Source organism: Pleurotus ostreatus, assembly GCF_014466165.1.
Source record: "Pleurotus ostreatus strain PC9 chromosome Unknown scaffold_8, whole genome shotgun sequence".
Taxonomy (NCBI): Eukaryota; Fungi; Basidiomycota; class Agaricomycetes; order Agaricales; family Pleurotaceae; genus Pleurotus; species Pleurotus ostreatus.
Window position 1 is genome coordinate 1,873,890 of NW_023503163.1, and position 18,709 is coordinate 1,892,598.

At 49.5% G+C, this 18,709-nt stretch overlaps 5 protein-coding genes across 5 annotated transcripts; 4 read left to right on the forward strand and 1 right to left on the reverse strand.

The window, feature by feature from the left end:
- Nucleotides 1–1,544: 1,544 nt before the first annotated feature.
- Nucleotides 1,545–3,724, forward strand: PC9H_010955 (uncharacterized protein; the record flags this gene model as incomplete). Its single annotated transcript, XM_036780445.1, has 6 exons — nt 1,545–1,791; nt 1,843–2,109; nt 2,159–2,285; nt 2,340–2,550; nt 2,610–3,114; nt 3,195–3,724. The coding sequence occupies 6 exons, from the start codon at nt 1,545–1,547 to the stop codon at nt 3,722–3,724; spliced, it is 1,887 nt and encodes a 628-aa protein (XP_036627828.1).
- Nucleotides 3,725–5,481: 1,757 nt separating this feature from the next.
- On the forward strand, nt 5,482–7,890 carry PC9H_010956 (uncharacterized protein; the record flags this gene model as incomplete). The annotated part of the gene is made up of 15 exons (XM_036780446.1): nt 5,482–5,642; nt 5,700–5,890; nt 5,948–6,012; nt 6,067–6,079; nt 6,137–6,164; nt 6,229–6,303; nt 6,357–6,364; nt 6,425–6,490; nt 6,543–6,582; nt 6,633–6,662; nt 6,717–6,984; nt 7,038–7,195; nt 7,246–7,496; nt 7,548–7,585; nt 7,642–7,890. 15 exons carry the CDS (start codon nt 5,482–5,484, stop codon nt 7,888–7,890), a joined length of 1,641 nt encoding a protein of 546 aa, XP_036627829.1.
- A 962-nt stretch (nt 7,891–8,852) lies between these two features.
- On the forward strand, nt 8,853–9,419 carry PC9H_010957 (uncharacterized protein; the record flags this gene model as incomplete). Its single annotated transcript, XM_036780447.1, has 1 exon — nt 8,853–9,419. The coding sequence occupies one exon, from the start codon at nt 8,853–8,855 to the stop codon at nt 9,417–9,419; it is 567 nt and encodes a 188-aa protein (XP_036627830.1).
- Nucleotides 9,420–9,863: 444 nt separating this feature from the next.
- On the forward strand, nt 9,864–12,014 carry PC9H_010958 (uncharacterized protein; the record flags this gene model as incomplete). The annotated part of the gene is made up of 11 exons (XM_036780448.1): nt 9,864–10,070; nt 10,122–10,266; nt 10,322–10,385; nt 10,441–10,579; nt 10,639–10,782; nt 10,841–11,041; nt 11,096–11,156; nt 11,215–11,315; nt 11,369–11,487; nt 11,550–11,850; nt 11,904–12,014. The coding sequence occupies 11 exons, from the start codon at nt 9,864–9,866 to the stop codon at nt 12,012–12,014; spliced, it is 1,593 nt and encodes a 530-aa protein (XP_036627831.1).
- Nucleotides 12,015–12,201: 187 nt separating this feature from the next.
- On the reverse strand, nt 12,202–15,908 carry PC9H_010959 (uncharacterized protein; the record flags this gene model as incomplete). Its single annotated transcript, XM_036780449.1, has 11 exons — nt 12,202–12,672; nt 12,721–13,093; nt 13,144–13,198; nt 13,256–13,633; nt 13,699–13,851; nt 13,909–13,996; nt 14,236–14,623; nt 14,681–14,907; nt 14,963–15,178; nt 15,280–15,552; nt 15,609–15,908. The coding sequence occupies 11 exons, from the start codon at nt 15,906–15,908 to the stop codon at nt 12,202–12,204; spliced, it is 2,922 nt and encodes a 973-aa protein (XP_036627832.1).
- Nucleotides 15,909–18,709: the final 2,801 nt, after the last annotated feature.

The following is an 18,709-nucleotide window of genomic DNA, read 5'->3' on the forward strand; positions in this document are numbered from 1 at the left end:
AATTGGCAGGAAGTCAGAATTGGGATCCCTACACAAGCCTGGAGGGTAAATTCGACGAACCTGGATAAACAAAGGCCCACGCATGGTCGAATTTTGGCCACAACATTGAATTAACATCGAACTTGGTATCCTAGCAGCTATGTCCGAGTCGTTATGAGTGGCGGTGAGACGTTTGGAAAAATCACAATTAGGGAGTGTGATCGCTACAGGTTGCAGCCTGGAAAATCGCAAATGTCCCCAGCAAGCGAACGAAGGCGAACGAGTGAGGGAAAAGAGAGCAATGCTTCAAGATTTCTTACTAAATCCTTGCGAAGTCCACGTGGAGAGAACTGGTGCTTTGGCGCTCGTAATCTCCATTGAACGACTTAGCGGCAACGAAAACGACTGCTGCTTGCCTAAGGGTGCGTCGTTACATGATACACATGAGTATCAATTCCAGAGAGGAAGAATTCGCCCAGGTCAATCGCCATCCAAACAGACTAATCTTGTTTCCTCCAATGTAACATCGAAATGATCTACAGTCGATTATCTCATAATGGAGAAGTATTGAAACAGAAGATCAAGAACTGCTTCGTAATGGCATGAAGTTCGCTGACTTGCGGCTCAATGACTTGACTGGTGTGCTAGTAGCGTAGATGGACGAACAATTGTACACACTTAATAAACCCATGTCTATCGTGCTCGTGTTTTCATAGCACTCCTAGGCTACGCAGGGATCCTTTGCCAATCGTAATTTGTGATTACGCACGAGATTGGTCCGAGTTGACGAAACTCGCTTGTCGATAAATGCCTGCTTGAGGAGGCAATCCGATAAACGTCAGTAAGGGAATAAATGACGAGGAAGAAGACTCACCGCTGCGGTTAGAGCCTGAAGCCTATCAACTACGACAATGAACTGAGTAGAACTTGAAAGTGCCGGGGTAGGGATGCATTCAAGTTCACTCGTCTCATTGGTGCAATCCGTGACAGGCTTTGGGTTCTTCCCGATGCAATCTCACAACCCTCCACTGGTAGCGACTAGTCCCGAGATGAATTGCTGGTCTCTCCATAATTCTAATGCTCTGGCCCAGCCAGGTAGCCTAGCATGCTACCAACAGTAACCAACTAATTGGCAGCACGAACCGGTAGGCTGAGTAGGTCCAGAGGGTCGTAGTTTCTCCTCAGGCTATCGCCAATCGGAATGGGGCAGGCAAGCAATTGAAGCCAGGAGAGCAGTTGAACCAGTATGAGAGCCCCCACCATCGCCCGTACGCTATTCCAGCTAGTCCTATCGACGTTTTCAGAATAGCGGTAGCGGCGGTCGGTGAGGTTGGGATTCAAGGAAGTAGGTACAAGCCGACCGTATCCCGTTGCTATATTCTTCTCACGATTACATTTGATTTCTCACAGTCATGATACAACAACCCCACTGCAGCTAGTTTGGGGTTCGGTACGGTCTTCGACGTGGGCTCACTTCTTCTTCAACAACCACGTCCCAACGAACGGCTCGATGTTCTGTGTTCTCTCCTAGCATTTATACCGTTTGATTTCTTCATCTCTTTATAATGCACAGCGTCTACGTCCCCGCCCACGTTACCCTATTCCTACGTCGGCTTGTGAACGTGTTCGGAACCCTTTCTCTATCCAATCAATACCTTCTACATAGGCAAGCTAAGCTCGACAATCTCCAGGCGCATGGCAGTGGAATGGAAGTTAATAGTGAACCACTGCAACATTCCAGATGGCCGGTGTTGAAACGCATGCTTGAGTGGCCCCGATGGAAGGACCTGTCTGGTAATGGGACGCTGGAGTGTACGTTGCCTTCACTTGGAGTACCATATGTGAAACTTACTGGGTCAAAAGCCTCAGTTCTTGGCTTACCATGGTTAACGGAACGGAAATGGACGTGGAACTCCCTGATGCAACTTTCACGTAATGATAGGGAATCGGCTGAACACCATGAACCACCGCATGAACCTCCGAGAAATCCGCACAATGCGCCCCGGCACCATCGTCGAACACCTCGGCCGAAGGACGACACTCCGCCAGACATCATTCACCAGTTGCTAGCCAATCCTGCCTTGTCCGATCCAATAAGAACGCCACGGTACCCAGTTGTCCTTTGCCACGGTACGCGTCGCTTGCCGTTGACCGTGTCGGTTCTCACTGACGACTTCAGGTCTGTACGGTTTTGATGTTCGAGGACCCTCTTCGTTTCCGAGTCTTCGCGTACATTATTGGTCAAATGTGTTGAACATCCTTCGAGATAAAGTGGGTGCCGACGTCATCGTCACATCCGTTCCTGGGTGAGTGCCGCACGCCTCCTTCAGATTCAAGGCGGAACCTCACCTGGAAAACAGGACTGGTTCAATCAATTCTCGTGCTGAAACGTTACACAAACAACTTGAAGTTAGGGCTCGAGGCAGGGGGGTTAATCTCCTCGCACACTCCATGGGCGGACTGGATTGTCGACATTTGATTACTCATATTAAGCCCACAGAATACACTCCATTAAGTTTGACTAGTGTAAGCACGCCGCATCGAGGCAGTCCGTTCATGGATTGGTGTGCAGTAAGTGTTATATACAAGCTGCTCGTATGTTAACTGATTGGAAAATATGCTGACGCCAGGAGTACATCGGCATTGGGAAACTTCGTAAAGCGGAGCAGGAGGCATTTGCAGCGTCTGCGCCATCGACCTCTCCACCACCCCCGAATCCTGTTTCCTCGATTCCATTCTCCTTATCCCTTTCATCATTGCCTTCTTCCTTCACTACCCTCCTTCTCTCCGTCGTTGACTCGCCCGCCTACGCCAATCTTACGACGGCATACCTGAACACCGTATTCAACCCATCAACACCCAATGACCCCAAGGTCAAATACTTCAGTGTGGCGAGTAGATTGGAAGGTGTTAGTGTATGGCATCCATTTTGGTTACCAAAGATGGTGTGCGATGGGTGGGAAGAGAAGGAAAGAGGACGGCTACGAACAGTATGGGAAGGACTTGAATCTCACGAGAGTACTGAAGATGATATGAAGCGATGGGCGTGGGAGAGGGAGTGGGGTAATGATGGATTAGTGACTATCCAGAGCGCGAAATGGGGTGAGTTTCTGGGTATATTAGAGGGGTGCGACCGTGAGCATTCTTTCCTTAGAAGCTGATCCAATTCGCTGCTGATACCTTAGTATTTTCCATATCTCTGTGTGTTTGTGTAGATTGGGAAATGAGGGGCGCAAGGGGACTAGAGTTGGACATAACGGCGATAGCGGGCGCCGCCGACGGGTGGAGTATCAAAGATTGGGGGCGGTTTATTGGAGCATGGAAGAAGGAGGAAAAGCTGCAACGAGACGATGCAGCTCGCACTGCAAGTAATGTTGATCCCGCTCCACCCACGCCTTCGCGCTCTTCGATATCGATCGAACCGGATCGTTCGAGCGAGACGAAAGCTTCCTTGCGCGAACAGGCTCGCACGCGCCAACGGGAACAAGACGACGATGTCATTAAGTCGTCCACAAAGAACTTATCTGCTGTATTCGATTGGTTGGTGGATCAAGTACCTACTCCACCGATCTTGGGTGGAAAGGCGAAGGCGAAGGAACAGATTGAGGCGGATTTACACGATAGCTCGCACGCACGGGGTCGGACAGCGGAGGGCAGGAAGAAGAAGAATGAGTTGGAGAAGAAGGAAGATTTGGAGAGGTTTTATGTCGCTTTGTCGCGAAAGCTGTATGATGAGGGACTATAAGTGAGTTTCCACTATGTGGTTGGAAGTCGGGACTTGACGACTTATATTTTCAGCATTATCTTAATTGGATGCTTTAAACGATCGATTTGTATTTTATTTCTTCGCGATGTATTGTACTCTTTAACACGCTTTCTTTTATTTCGATATCCTAGGTAACAAGCAATGGTCCACAGCCCCTCGATCGAAATAGTCCAGAGAGATTTCAGGTCTCCAACCTCGACGTACCTTGGGAAGATCGCCCCTCAAGCTTGAGCTTTAATCATCAGGTGCAGAACGTGGAGAACACGAATGACTTCATTCAAAGGCCTCGCAACTACCGCCACAGCCAACTGTACCTTCGAACTCACGCTGGTTGGCTAGTAGACCAAGATATGAAGGTGAATTGAAGGTTAGTCGTCAACTTTACTGATGCGCTTAATCACAATCAGAATGGATTACCAAAGGGTTAATCAAAATACAAACAAAATACAAAATTCCTGGGATCGGTACGCAGCCTTCAGTTCATGTCAGATCTGCGGTCCGCCCCTCGGACACGACCAGGCTCAAGTGTTACCAATGGTCCCGATACGCCGCGCCGTTGCTAAATTCATGCTCGCCTATCAACAGGCAACGCCAACTGAACGTGTTCAGGAATGGTGATCTTGGACTGTCCTATCTGGGCTTTGCGTTTACTGCGGAAGTATATGCGATCAGCTTATACGCTTCATGGTCAATGCGATTCACAGCATGGCGCACGGTCAAGAACGATGAGGTTCGGATGTTCATCAGTGTTACTAATCTAGCTTATTCAGGAAGTTTAGCCAACCTGTGTGTTCGCGCAGAGCGATGATCGCGAGATTCCAACGAATTTGAAGGCATATGACCAGCCAGAAGCAATCGTGATCCCATATTCTCATTCTGCCAGGACGGCGCTACACTACCCCCGTCTCTGTCTTTGTTGTTTTAACATGAGATTATTTTGAACTTCTTGTCGGGGAGCCATATATTCCGCAAAATATAGTCTACACGCCAGCACAGATGTTGCCAAGTCTATATGTTGCGCGCCACACGTGAGGTGCGTCCACATGGAATCTTTTCAGGGCTGGCACTCTGACCTTTCTTGTACTTCCGTGCTTGGAATCTCCAACGGCTGCTAAAAATGGCGCTCACCAATGACCTCAGTCAAGAAGGAAGAGCCTCACATGTCGTAAATAGAAACCATCGTCCGCACTGTGTTCCAACATCAAACCAAGAGTTGATTTTGATCTTTTGCCTCGAATTCCGTCGAGAAGGCACCAACCAAGGTACTTCTTCAGTTCTCCCGAGGATAGTGATGGCATTGTCATATAAAACTTACAGGTCCCGTCGGATATCGGGCTCTCGCTTCCTCCCTGCCGGTCAAATTCTCAAGACAACCCAAAGGCAGCAACCGGCGTAATTCTGCGTAATTCTTGAGCGAATACTGGACGCTACCCCGCATTACCCCGGAATCGCGCAAGGGACCATCTTGCCTGCGCCAGGAACATTAGTAGCACACCCTACACACCATGCGGTGCACATTTTGTGAATGGCTCGCTATCAATATCCATCCACCGAACCTGTCACCCTTCAGCAACATTCACTGGGACTCAATCGCGTGATGTCGTGAGATGGCTTCCCAAGAACAAGCTAGCGTCAGGACTATCCTTTCCTTTTTGAAACCATGGCTGTAGCTGAAATATATATAATGAGGAGACTGCTGCGTCTAGAAGCACAACCACCGCCTGGTCGACATTGCCATGTTCTTCGTTCTACAGGTCGTGCTTGGGCTCTTCGCCATTCAAATCACCGCAACCCCTCTCCCAAGGGCAAACAGCGTAACCCTTGACTCTGCGACCTTCACCGGCACTACCTCAGGTCGCGTCACCAAGTTTCTCGGTATTCCTTACGCCCAACCCCCGTAAGCCATATAAACCAGCTTGTAGACGGTACCCATATACTCATTGACGCGTTATAGTACGGGAGACCGCCGGTTCAGGTTACCAGAGCCCATTCCACCGTACACAGGAACAGTCCGGGCGACAGCATTTGGCCCTGCTTGCCCTCAGCAAAGTGCTCGCCTTCCCTTGCCCGATGGCCTAGCTAGCGATGTGGTCGACTTGATCGTCAACACGGCATATAAAGCTATCTTCCCAGACAGCGAAGACTGTGGGTTGCGCATTGGTCCAGTAGTAGACGCGACCTGAACGTGTTCCCCTCTTGCAGGCCTCTCGATCAACGTTGTAGTACCCACAAGTGCAACGCCGACATCCAAGCTTCCTGTGGCAGTGGTACGTTATTAATATTCTGTCCGCGTGGTGACGAAACTGAACCCGGATGCGTAGTGGATCTTTGGTGGTATGTCCGATTTGACGGCGACCCTGCATTGGTACTGATCAGAGATTACCGCACCAGGTGGTTTCGAACTGGGTAGCCCCAGTCTGTGAGTGACATTCCGAGAGACTCCCATACTCGTGGATTCTCATCATATGCTTCGCACCAATCAGATATGATGGTGGTCTGATAGTCGAGCGATCCATACAGCTTGGCGAGCCAGTCATCTACGTGAGCATGAACTACAGGTATGATCCTTCCTGTCACTGTATCGTTCTAGCTCTGACATCGACCGAATTAGATTAAGTGGTGGGTGCTGTTATCCGTACTTGGTGCATACGCACCCTGACTTTTCTTTTCCCTACTCAGCATTTGGCTTTTTGGCGAGCCAAGAAGTAAAAGACGCTGGCGTTGGAAATCTTGGACTGCAAGATCGTGCGTGTTTTCCCCTTTTGCCCCCTTTCGCCCCCTAAAGCGACGCATGTAGAACGTGAAGCATTACGCTGGATCCAGAAGTACATCAGCAGGTGAGTTATACTCATGTGGATCTGCGACAATCAGCTCAATTCCCATGGAGCTTCGGAGGCGACCCCACGAAGGTCACTATGTAAGTGCATGGCGCACACAGAAGCTTCTTTCTCGGCTGATCCAATGTTTAAAGTTGGGGAGAGAGTGCGGGTGCTATTTCTGTTGCACTCCATATGGTAGCGAACGATGGGAATCATGAGGGTCTCTTCCGTGGTGCCTTCATGCAGTCTGGATCACCCATTCCCGTGGGAGACATTTCACACGGTCAAACGTACTATGATGCTATCGCAGCCGAGACGGGTTGTTCCAGCGCATCTGACACCCTGGCGTGCTTGCGATCGGTTCCGTACTCAACATTGAAGACCGCAGTTGATCATACACCCTTTATATTCGATTACCAGGTAAGCCTTACGCCATGATGACAAAATAACTTGACAATGAGACTGTGACATAGTCCCTGGCGCTTGCATGGCTTCCCAGAGCCGACGGCGTTTTTCTTACGGACAACCCACAGAAGCTCGTCCAGGCTGGGAAAGTGGCGAACGTGCCATTCGTAACCGGCGACTGCGACGACGAAGGCACCCTGTTCTCCCTAGCGAATCTCAACGTCACGTATGACACCTTCCTCTACTGCTTGGTGCTACGACTAATGCACTGTTTAGTACCACCAGTCAGGTCCGGACTTATATCAAGACTTTCTTCATGCCCCAATCAACGAACGCTGAACTGGATCAAATGTTGAATCATTATCCACTGGATCTTATACAAGGATCTCCGTTCGGCACAGGCATTCTGAATGCATTGTCACCGCAGTTTAAGAGGCTTGCTGCATTTCAAGGAGACGCTGTATTCCAAGCGCCGCGACGATTCTTCTTGCAACAACGCTCTAGCAAACAGAACACGTGGGCTTTCCGTACGTTGATAGCAACTTTGATACTGGAGTGTTTTGTGACATTCTCTCTAGTCAGCAAGCGATTCAAGGCCGCTCCTTTCCTTGGCTCCGTACGCTTTCTTTTTTTCTAAATCGAGCGGTTACTTAATTCAACTTCCTCCTGTAGTTCCACGCCTCCGACATTCTCAATGTGTACTTCGGTGGTGAGCTGGGGGACTACCTCATCAACTTCGTGAATAAGCTCGATCCCAACGGCCAAGGGCGCGGAATCAACTGGCCGAAGTACACCACATCGTCGCCGAACCTAGTGACCTTCAACGACAACCTCTTCTTCCCCGTTACAATTACCCAAGACACTTTCAGAAAAGATGCCATCAACTTTTTGACCGGTGTGACTCTAGCAAATCCACTTTGAAGGGTACATTGTGGCTTACTTATTTAATGGTCACTTACATCCTAAATGTATTATATTCATCTTCGCGGGGTTGCTGTTTTAGTGATATGACGTTGCGAGGAAGTGCACAATTGTCTATATCAAGCATGTATCAATTTACACAAGAGTGATCAACATAACCAGATAATTCGGGTTCTATGTTTCGCCACATACGAGGCCCGCCAACTGAGACCCGCTCAGTGTGCTGTGCGCGCGTGGGCGTGCCAGGAAAGCTAGAGTATTGGTCGCTCTCGTGGGTTGTTTGAACGTCGAGCGACACGACCGCACATCCCAGGACTTCTTCTGGAGACGGTGTATTGTTGAGTCTATTTTTGGAGGGTGCATACGTTTGTCGGTCGGATGTTTTATTTGACGAGTGCGACGTGCGAGTCCGTGACTCGACATAATTGGGGGAACAATGATCCAAGATAGTACGTCTCCCGTAGTTTGTTGCTGAAGACCAAAACAAGACTGGTTTACAGCATCATCCCGGTATGCAAGGGGACATGGGGCTAGACAGGGACGGCTGTTTCAGCGTAGCCGTGGCATGGAAAATGCAGAGCTGAGAGTACGAGGGATTGAGCTGCTAATTCATATTTTCGAGCATAATCAAACATTGGTTGTCAGCTGCGCAGTGAGAAAAGATTTATTATCTTTGAACCGTTCGGCAACTAGAATGAAATATTCTAGTACAGATTGATCAAATTTCAGTACGTCGTAGCTGCAGACTGCATTATAACGCTTGCCTCGAGTCCACCACACGTGGAGTCCATGCCGCAACGAATTCACTAAGTTGGTGAGTTGATAGAGCCCTTTCTGCATGAAGAGAGTAAAGAACAAAACCAAGACTCCGGTCCCCGGAAATAAGCGCCAAAGCAAATACATCACAACAACCTCCGACAAACTGGGGCGTCTAAACGCCAAGCGTAATCCCAATAGCTGCCATGAACAGACGAATCTCCTCCGTTCTCTCCCTTTCGCGAGGTTATGCTACGCGGCATCCAAGGCCAAAGCCAGGAACCTCAGAGAGGCCACCGTATCACGCACCAGACCCCCTTAGGAACAATCCCAACGCCACCACGACCATCCTCAACGACGAAAACCTGACATTCATTCATCGGCCACCCCCATCAGCACCGTCGCCTTTTTCGTTGACCACAAATCCCGTATCACCTTTGCTGAAGCCGCGCCGCGATGTACCAGAAGGAACGTCAATGCCGCCCCAATTACGCGCGTCCAAACTTTCCGAAACTTTCGTTTTAACGGAAGAACAAAAAGCAGAAATGCGTGAGCTGCGACGATCAGACCCGAAGCAGTGGACGCGGAGTGCATTGGCGCGTAGATTTGGATGTCCAAGCTGGTTCATTGAGTACATAGCTGCTCTTCCCAAATCAGCCCGGAAAGCGGCGAGACGAGAGCGGGATGCAGCGCATGCTGCCAATAGGGAGAAGTGGAGTGAGAGACATTCAATGGTAAAGGCCATCCGCTTGAGGAAAAGGGAGTTCTGGTAAGAAGCTCGCTGCTTCGGGGTTCCTTCCTCCGCGATTTTGCAAACAGGTGAGCTTCTCTATCTCTTGCGTGATGAATCGCTTTACAAATGGCGCTGCTTTAGGTTTATGCCATGGGACCCATACACCGTTTGGTGCACATAGTACCACGACTAGACACTGCCGTATCACTATCTAATGTCATTTTCCCGGTCTCGTGATTTGTCAACCAGCGGAGGTCCGTGTTCTGGACTGTGAACTCCTCCGCCGCGCAACATTGCGCCCTTGCTAATAATGACTCTACTCTCTCCCCGGTAACACTACACGCTTTTGTTTTCACATGTCTTCCCATCACTCTCAAGCCGTCCTGAGCTCCCAGTTATATAACTCGCATTTTGGTTCCATTTCCCAATCAAAATGGCTTTCTCCGTCGTTTCCCCTGGCCCTGCAGTTTCCCCTCTTGCCACAATGACCCACTTACCCCCTAAAGTACCTCCACCTCATTTCCATGATACCAATCACCTTCAGCGAAGTCTAGTCCAGTTGCGCTCCAAGTCGAATGGTCTTGAGAAGTATATCTTCCTCAGCTCGCTGAAAGAGCGCGACCCGCACCTTTTCTATGAAATTCTTTTGGCCAATATGCTTGAACTGGTTCCTATCCTGTACACGCCTACCGTAAGTCATTCGCTACCCCTCATTGGCAGTCCAGTGGCTTGACTGATCTAGGTGGGAGATGCCTGTTCGAATTACTCTCATATATGGAGGCGACCAGAGGGTTTATACGTTTCCATCGAGCATAAGGGGTACATACGCCATGTTCTCAGCGGCTGGCCAGCTGCCCATAACGCTCGTATCTCCGTTGTTACAGATGGTGGGTTGTCTTATCTTTACGTGTGAATGTCCTCGAGCTTGAATAAATCTTATAGGTTCAAGAATCTTGGGGCTCGGTGACCTCGGTGCCAACGGTCTGCCTATTAGCATTGGGAAATTGTCCGTGTCATCATCACCTCTAAAGTGCATCCCAACATCTCATCAATGATTGCAGAGACCTTTATATTGCTGGAGCCGGGATTAGACCCCAGTCAACTGTACCCATTTGTCTTGACCTCGGGACAAACACGCAGAGGTTCCTGGATGATCCCCTCTACATTGGGGTTCGCAGGAAACGGCCAGTGGGCGTAGAAGTGAGTGGTCAATCACTGTTGGCGTGTCTCGACATCCGCTCAACGATCTACTATGATAGATGGACGAATTCATGGACGAATTCATGGTCGCGATGCGCGAGGTCTTTCCTGACCTCCTCGTCCAGTTTGAGGACTTTTCTACAGACAACGCATTCAGATACCTTGACAAATTCCGACACAAGTATCGCTGCTTCAATGACGATGTAAGACTATCCCTCCCCAGATGTATATTAGCTAGCATCTAAACTTGAATCCTGTTAGATCCAAGGCACGGGTGCGGTGGTACTCTCTGGTTTCATAAATGCGGCGCGCCTTGCCTCTGCAGCCTCTGGTCGCCCATTAAACTCCCACAAAATCCTATTCTTTGGCGCTGGTTCTGCAGGTATCGGTGTCGCCAAACAACTCATATCGTTCTTCACCCTCCTGGGGATGAGCGAAGAAGAAGCAAAGGGACACATATATGTAAGGTCCAGCACGAGTTACAGAGCGTACTTCATGCTCACTCCGCATTTGCAGACGGTCGACTCTAAAGGACTCATCACCGCCGACCGAAAGGGGCTACAGGAACACAAAAAGTGTAAGTTTACTATATATAGACCCTCAGCATTAGAAACGTGTACTGAGTCTGCTCGCAGTCTTCGCCAGGACAGACTATCGTGGCCCGCCATTAACGAAGCTCACCGAGATTATTGAGTACGTCAAGCCGACGGCCTTGTTGGGGTTGAGCACCATGAGGGTACGTTATCTACATTATCCAAGCAAGTCGACGACGTCAATCATTGCCTATAGAATGCCTTTACTGAAGACGTCGCCAAATTAATGGCATCCCTCAACACGCGTCCCATCATATTCCCTCTCTCTAATCCCGTATCGCTATCCGAGCTTGACTTTGACGACGCCGTGAAATGGTTAGCCCACTTTTGAAACTGCGTCCTTATGTTGTGCCTGACGGCCATTGCTTGGTTCGTAGGACTGGTGGTAAAGTCGTGTTCGCTTCTGGATCACCGTACCCGTCAGTGGTGCACAACAACGTCGCTCTAGAAGCTGGTCAGGGCAACAACATGTACATTTTCCCCGGCATCGGGCTTGGGTCCATCTTGTCGAAAGCGAAACGCATTTCCGATAGCATGGTCACTCAAGCATCGATAGCTCTGAGCGAGTCCTTGAATGAAGACGAAGTCCGCAGCGGGTTGATCTACCCTCGCCTAGACAGGATCAGGACCATCAGCTCCAAGATTGCTGCAGCAGTGATCAGACAAGCGCAGAAAGAGGTGCGTATGCTCTCCCGTAATACACCCGACCTTGTTAAATAAGTTTAATTCAGAACTTGGACGGACATCTTTTGCTTCGGGGTTTGTCAGATGACTCCTTGCTCGAGTATATTCAGGGCAAGATGTGGCAACCTCCATCTAGCTTCACCTCATCTAGGATGTAACTTGAAATTAAATCGAAGATGTACGTACTTGGCCACGTTGATCATCGAAGGCTTTACGAACTTTCGCCGCCTATGCGAATAACCTTTTTGAATGGACTTGGGCCTCCTTGGATGTGGTTCTTTCAGTCACATGCGCCGCTTCTTTTCTTGCAAAATTGCGGGAAGGGAGGGGAAGGTAGGAGAAGGTCTACGCATCTACATCATCATCTACCACGAGAACCCCGTCCTTGTCATCTACTAAATCGGCTTTCCAACGGAGGATACCAAACCGATGGTTGACACCTTTCAAGATAGGCAAGCACGCAATTCCTCCACATCCACCTGTCTTTCCCATGGCCCGTATATACACAACTTCCTTGACCCGAGAGTGCAGCAACGCCATACTGCACATTACGCACGGTTCGTGGCTCGTGAACAGCGTCAGAGAAGTCAGAAGATAATGTGATCCATTCTGCCGATTATCGTCTGAGGAGGATTCTGTGATCGAGTCGTTTAAAGGGGTGTTGCGGTAGTCTGCGATTTTGCGAACGACATTCATGACGGAATGGCGCAAGGGATGATTGGCCGAGATTCGGGTATCATGAGAGGCGAAGGCAATTGACAATTCCGAGGCAGATCCCGAGTCGTATGGTGAAGGAACGTACGAAACGATGGGAACCTGTCGATCGTTGAATCGCCAACGAGGCAAAGGCATGGGTAGACTTACCTCTCCGTTTCTTTTGATCTTCGATGCCTCTCTCATAACATAATGAACTGCTTCCCAAGCCCAAGCGGCTTTCCCCCGCGTCCATTCCTCACCTACATCTTTCCTTTTCGGGGCGAAGATCGTCGGCCACAAGGAGTTCTTGAGTTGATGTGATATTGGTGTAAGTGCAACTGAGGATGGGACAGAGATCGCGTATGGAGTGCCAAGCAAGAGGTCTTGAGGCAAGGATTCTAGTAGCTGAGGGAACGGTGGGTCTGATGACAGGTTCGCAGGTGGAAGTGCCGTGACGAGTAGCATAGTAGATGTTCCTCCCTGCTTCCTAACCCTTTTCAAGTGGCCCATCTCCTCCTCAAGTTTGTTGTGTTTTAGCCATCTCAGAAACAATCAGCTACGCTTAACAGCGGCAATGAGAAGTCCACCTACTTTAGCATAGTGCTTGTATGCCTGGGATCGGCAATGTCGACGACCCAGGCAAGCACTTACGATCAATGAGGTTTACATAACCGTTTCGCGTAGAGCAACACGACGAACGCACTGGTCTGGATGCTTTCTAGGGTTTCCTCTTCCGGAGGGGGTTTGAAACGATCGAAAGGCAGGGTTTCTTCAGGTATTATCTGGCTAGGATCACCCTGCGAGAACGGATTATGATTCCTCATGGCGATGTCATTGTGCTCTGTATAAACGTCAATGGTTGACAAGCCGCCCCACTCGTCGTCCTCGTCGTCCTCGTCGAAGGGTGGCGGGCTGATATTTCCAGGAATATCGGCGCTTTGAAACCAGAGATTGTTGCCATAGAATATGCACAATTCCTCGTCTGCCGCAATTTGCCTGGACGTAGTGTATGTAATAGAGTCGGAGGAATGATTTATAGTGTATGATGTGTTTGGGAATTCGGAATGATTGAGGAGAGAGCCTGGGTGTAGATATAACCGATAAGCCATCTGCCCCGCATCACGGCGGAGACTACTACGGTACTACCTAGTCCGAGGGCAAGGGCCATTCGGCCATCTTTCCACTTGAACGTGTAATGATCCAGAATAGTATGTCTTCCGTAGTTCGAATATTCATCCTTGGTGAAGAGCAAAACAGGACTTATTTCCAAGACCGTTCCGGCAGGCAGAGGACGCGTAGCTAGAGGCAGACCGGGGGTTCAGCGAAAAGAGACATGGATACTGTAGATTAGAGTACCAAATATGCCTCTCCCTTTTCCCTCGATATGTCTCACGACGCAGCGGGTGGGATTGAGCTGCCAATCTGGATCCTGCCGCATCATCAACTAACAACTATCAGTCGCGTGATGCAGAATTGTTGCTTGGATTTCACCGTTGGTCCACGACTTGCAAATCTATCTATGTTGGATTGAACGAAAGATGCTTTCAATCGTTTACCTCAAAAGATTCAAGTTCCCACGACGGGAAAGGCTAGCTTATGGCTCATGTCAGAAGGGACGAATGATGATACTACTCAAAGCTCATAAAGTGACATAGAACAACACATCCACTAGAACTTTAGCACAACCGGGGCAATGCTAGACTTCACTTGCACCCTACCTTCACTCTCGTTTGAACCTGCCCATTGAACTCTGCCAGACAGCACGCCCCTGCTGGAGTGGGATTCAATTGTCCTTTCGCGCCCCCTTCCAGACGGATCGTCGGCAGAACTCTTTTCCAGCACCGGGGTGAACAACGACGATAAGAGGTCAAATCGTCCTTCATAAGTTGGGTGGAGTGACACTGTGGCAGGAGCATTGGACGTCTTGCTGTCCAGTGAGAGAGTCGAGTTGACGGGTGCTGTGGGGAAATCGACACCTAAAGCTGCGTTGGAGGTGGTAGTTTTGATGCTATATATGCCTCCAGAAGAACATTCTTTATCCCTCAAGAGACTGATGAACGAGCGGATTGGACTTTGAAATGACGATAAGTGCTGAGGAGAGGAGTAAGAGTGGAGAGGATGGATTTACCCATTGCTTGTTTTTAAGACCGCATCAGTGGAGTGATCACCGTCGTTCGTCAAGCCAATATCTGCATGAATGGCAGCGTTGGATGTGATGAGGTGCAGTGACTTTGTAGCATTAAATGTGCCGGATATGGGTGCATTGGCAGTGATGAGGCGCAAGTCGGGAGAATAAATTGTGCCAGATATGGGCCCATTGGAGGTTTTGAGGAGAGCATTTTCAGTAACCAACAACTATAAAGAATATGAGCACGGCCCAAATGAACTAGAGATCAAGGCGGCTACTGACCTGGGCCGTGATGAACATTTCCGATGAGACGAGAGTGATGTTGGCGAAGGTAACACTGTCCTGCAAATGTTCGGCGGAGAGACCGAACAGTGGCATGTCGGCCTCGAAGTTTTTGATTTCTAGAGGTTTTGTACGCGAGTTTGCGGGAAGTGTTACAACCACCGAAAAGTCCAGGCGTTGCTCTCGGGAAGGACTGCGGGTATCCCACTTCGGAGCCTATCACAATGATTTCTTGACTAAGTTACAAGCTATGGGAGGGTAGAACTCACAAAGATCCCTACGCCTGCAGTACTCTCTCCACGCTCGATACGACAAACCTTAGCACGGTCTCTAAATTCTTCGCGGAAGTAGCTAACGACAACGTCCACGCGGGCGGCGTCGCGAATTTCATCAGACGATACAACAGTGAAAATCCCTCCTGCTGGGCCTCGTGCCAGGAATAACATAGTGTCAAGGTCGTACGGCACATCGAAGGTGGTGGTAGCATGCAATGGGAAGAACGGTGAACCTGACGGGACTTCTTGCCATTCCGTTTCGCAATGATGGTGATCGACGCCTTTCCGAATAGCAAAGGTATCCGTCCAAAGAGCCTACACCATGACGAGTTTCGGATCAGGGGTTTAGGAGCCCGAGAGGGTTTACTCACCAGTTCATCTCCGTGCCTACTATTCCAGTACGAAAATTCCGGTACACTTCGCACAAGCATTTCAATCAAGGCCCACGCCAGGATAATGACGAGAAAGGCTCTGAAGAATCGTCGTCGGGTACTGTGATGATGCTGGGTGAGGGGGTGTGCAACGGGTACGGTGGCGTATATCATTGGCTTGGTGGATTGATAAAATTGTGGAGAAGCTGGTGGAGAAGCTGGTTGGTAAGGATCAGGAAGGTGAAGGCCCCCCTTGGGAGGGTTGAGAGGGTTTGGAAGCGTAGAGTCAGTGAGAACCATGGTCGAGGGACTTTGAGTTGCGAGTCACCGATCTGTGGGTTTTATGAGGTTGGAGCCCGAGTTTCAAGCGCTCTTCGTGGCAAGAGCACAAGGCGTTGACTGCGCGTTGCAAAGATTCTGCCGCGATATAAACGGAGCTGTACTGTTAGGATCAGGGATACGCAGTGCACATGATGTGTAGCACAATGCGCAGGCCTAAAGGTTATACAGAGTATGACTCCAGCTTAACCTGGGGTGGACCCCAGATCTTGATGTGCGAGGTTAGGCGACGGGAAAGGGCTGATTAAAAGGATGCACCAACGCTAACAGAAACGCGCTTGACCACAGGATCCCTGCGTTTGACCTTCAGTTATTTGACTTAAGCGACCTTATGGCAACGCAACCATTGCGTTTCGTATCAATAGTCCTCCACCTTATCGATGATCACGTACCTGCACCATTTGTTGTCGCCGTTTATCTACGGTACATGTGTGGCACTGTTGTTGGTAGGATTAGGGTTGTTGGGTCTTAGCTCGTTCCCACCCGCAGTCGCGATCTCCATCAACATCCAGTGCGCAGTCCAAGGATGACTTCTCCACTTGTTGATCTGACTGCGTGGAAGATAAAGCATGAGCCTGGTGGCAAATAAGTGAGTCTATGTATGAGAAAAGTGCACCAGCGCGCAGCAAAGCGTCTAGATGGTTGCAGAGGGAATCCATTCAGCAATGAATGAGATTCTGTAATACACCCGCAACATGAAAATAACCGTAGCAGCGAGGGGAAAGTGACTAACGTTATTGCAAGATATCAGGATGCAGACTGGTTTCAGGGCAACGCAAAGTCATCTCGCTGACAACTCTCCATACTGCACAAATCTCGGTCAAAAAAATGCATCTCCAAAATTTTGAGTCGCCAGTCGATCGTGAAAGAGGGCTGTATGAGATCGGGAACGTGCATGACGAGCCGGAGCCTGAGATCGATTGAAAGGTTGGCGGTGCCCTCAATGGCGTCCATTCCATGAATTCGAAGGCGGATTCTGAAGGCGACATGGGTGGGACACACGACAGACACGGCTGCTGATGTACCATGCAAGAAAGGGGCCGAGGTCGGTGCGCGAGTAAACATCGAGCTAAAGATACAACCGAGTTTCACTAAACAATACTGAACGTGTAGACATCCTCTAATTTGGCCTGTAATGCAAAGCTACCATCCATTATTCCATGAACGTAGCAGTCGCCGACAAGGTCCCAAAGCTGGGCTCCATCGTTGTTAGTACCCTTTGGTCTCAGGACAAAAGGTGTCTGACCACCTCGGAGAATACATATAACATCCCCTGGTTTTGCGTGTGCGAGAGACAAACCCACAAGGCCATGACGAGTGCACAATTAATAATGACCTTGTTGGCAATAGATATAAACTTCCAGAGCAGGGAGGACATTGTCATGCCGCGTACCATGGCTACTCGATTGTTTGTCCATTTGGGGGAAGAGGGGTTCAGTAGGTATCTATACGCTTCGCCCATTGATGCGGGAGCTTGCTTCAGGGGGCGGCCGGCAGGCTTGATATGATCAAAGTGGATTTTCCGACTGTTGGAATGGAACGAGTCGGTGGTCGCCGGAGGTCCGGAGTCGGGGGAATGTTGAAACAACGACTTCCCGTCTTTTAGCCTCACGTTAACCGAGTAACGTCGTGTCTCAGAGGTAGTCCTTTCCATCCATAACCGATCCTCGTTGGTGTATGGATCGACGTCTGGCGCTGGGTCTGAGATGTCAATTTCTTCAAACATCAGTCCATCGAGATGGATGGTATTGAGATCAAAGGAGAATGTCGGAACGGCGCCATATGTCCTCAATCGGTTCCCAGATTTCAGGTAGCCGTGTAGTTCAAGGCTATCGCACCATGCAATGTGCCATTTTGAGGCGAAGTTACGAAACAGAGGCCGAGCCCTGTTGAAGAGGAGAAGTTGAACGGAGAGGAAGAAGATGACCTGTTTCCCAAGCCAAGATGAGATACCGAGTAGACCGTTTGGCTGTTATGACCTGCCGAGACAATACAGCATCAAAAATTGGTACGACCAAGTGAATTGATTTTGTGTTCTTACACTTTGAACGTCTTGTCAGGTGTTAGGAGCGCTCACACGGGCAACCCTCCGTCGGCCTTGAAGCCAAACTGTGTCATGCTAGGCCTCAGTGATCGAGGTTCAGCAAGATTCGGGACCCAAGAGGACGAAGCCCCGAGTGTTCGAGTGTTCTTCTGCGCGAGGTGGAGATAATCCAAACGGGGATGTTTGGGGAGCAATAGCTTTGCTGGATGTCATCAACTTGTCTTATCGCTAGATACGCTACTATCACTTAGACAGATTTGCAAAATCTTGGACAATTCGACCTGGTGCTCCAGATTGGATGTCCCTACAACTCCCGGCATGCTACGAGGGGTTGTCGCTCATCTTGGCTAAATACCTATCAACTTTTTGAGTGAATCCCTTTCCGAGTAGTAGAGCAATGACGATGCCGGTACGACGAGTACCCAAAAACATAGATTTGCAAACTTTTCGTCACAGTGTGTCACGCGTCATTCAGACTGTGGCGGGAGACAACCGGATAGGGAAGTGTCGCGTCACACGAAGTCACACAAGTCAAAGACAGGGGTAAGTCGTCCTTGTTTATGCAACTCTGCCCTACAACGTACATAGGGCTCGTAACTATATAGTAGACTACCATGATGACTGCCATAGTAAATACACTAATAAAAGGAGAGACTAAGGTTAGACTAAAGAGAGTGATTGACTAAAGAGCGTAGCTAGAAAAGAGTGTGACTAGCCA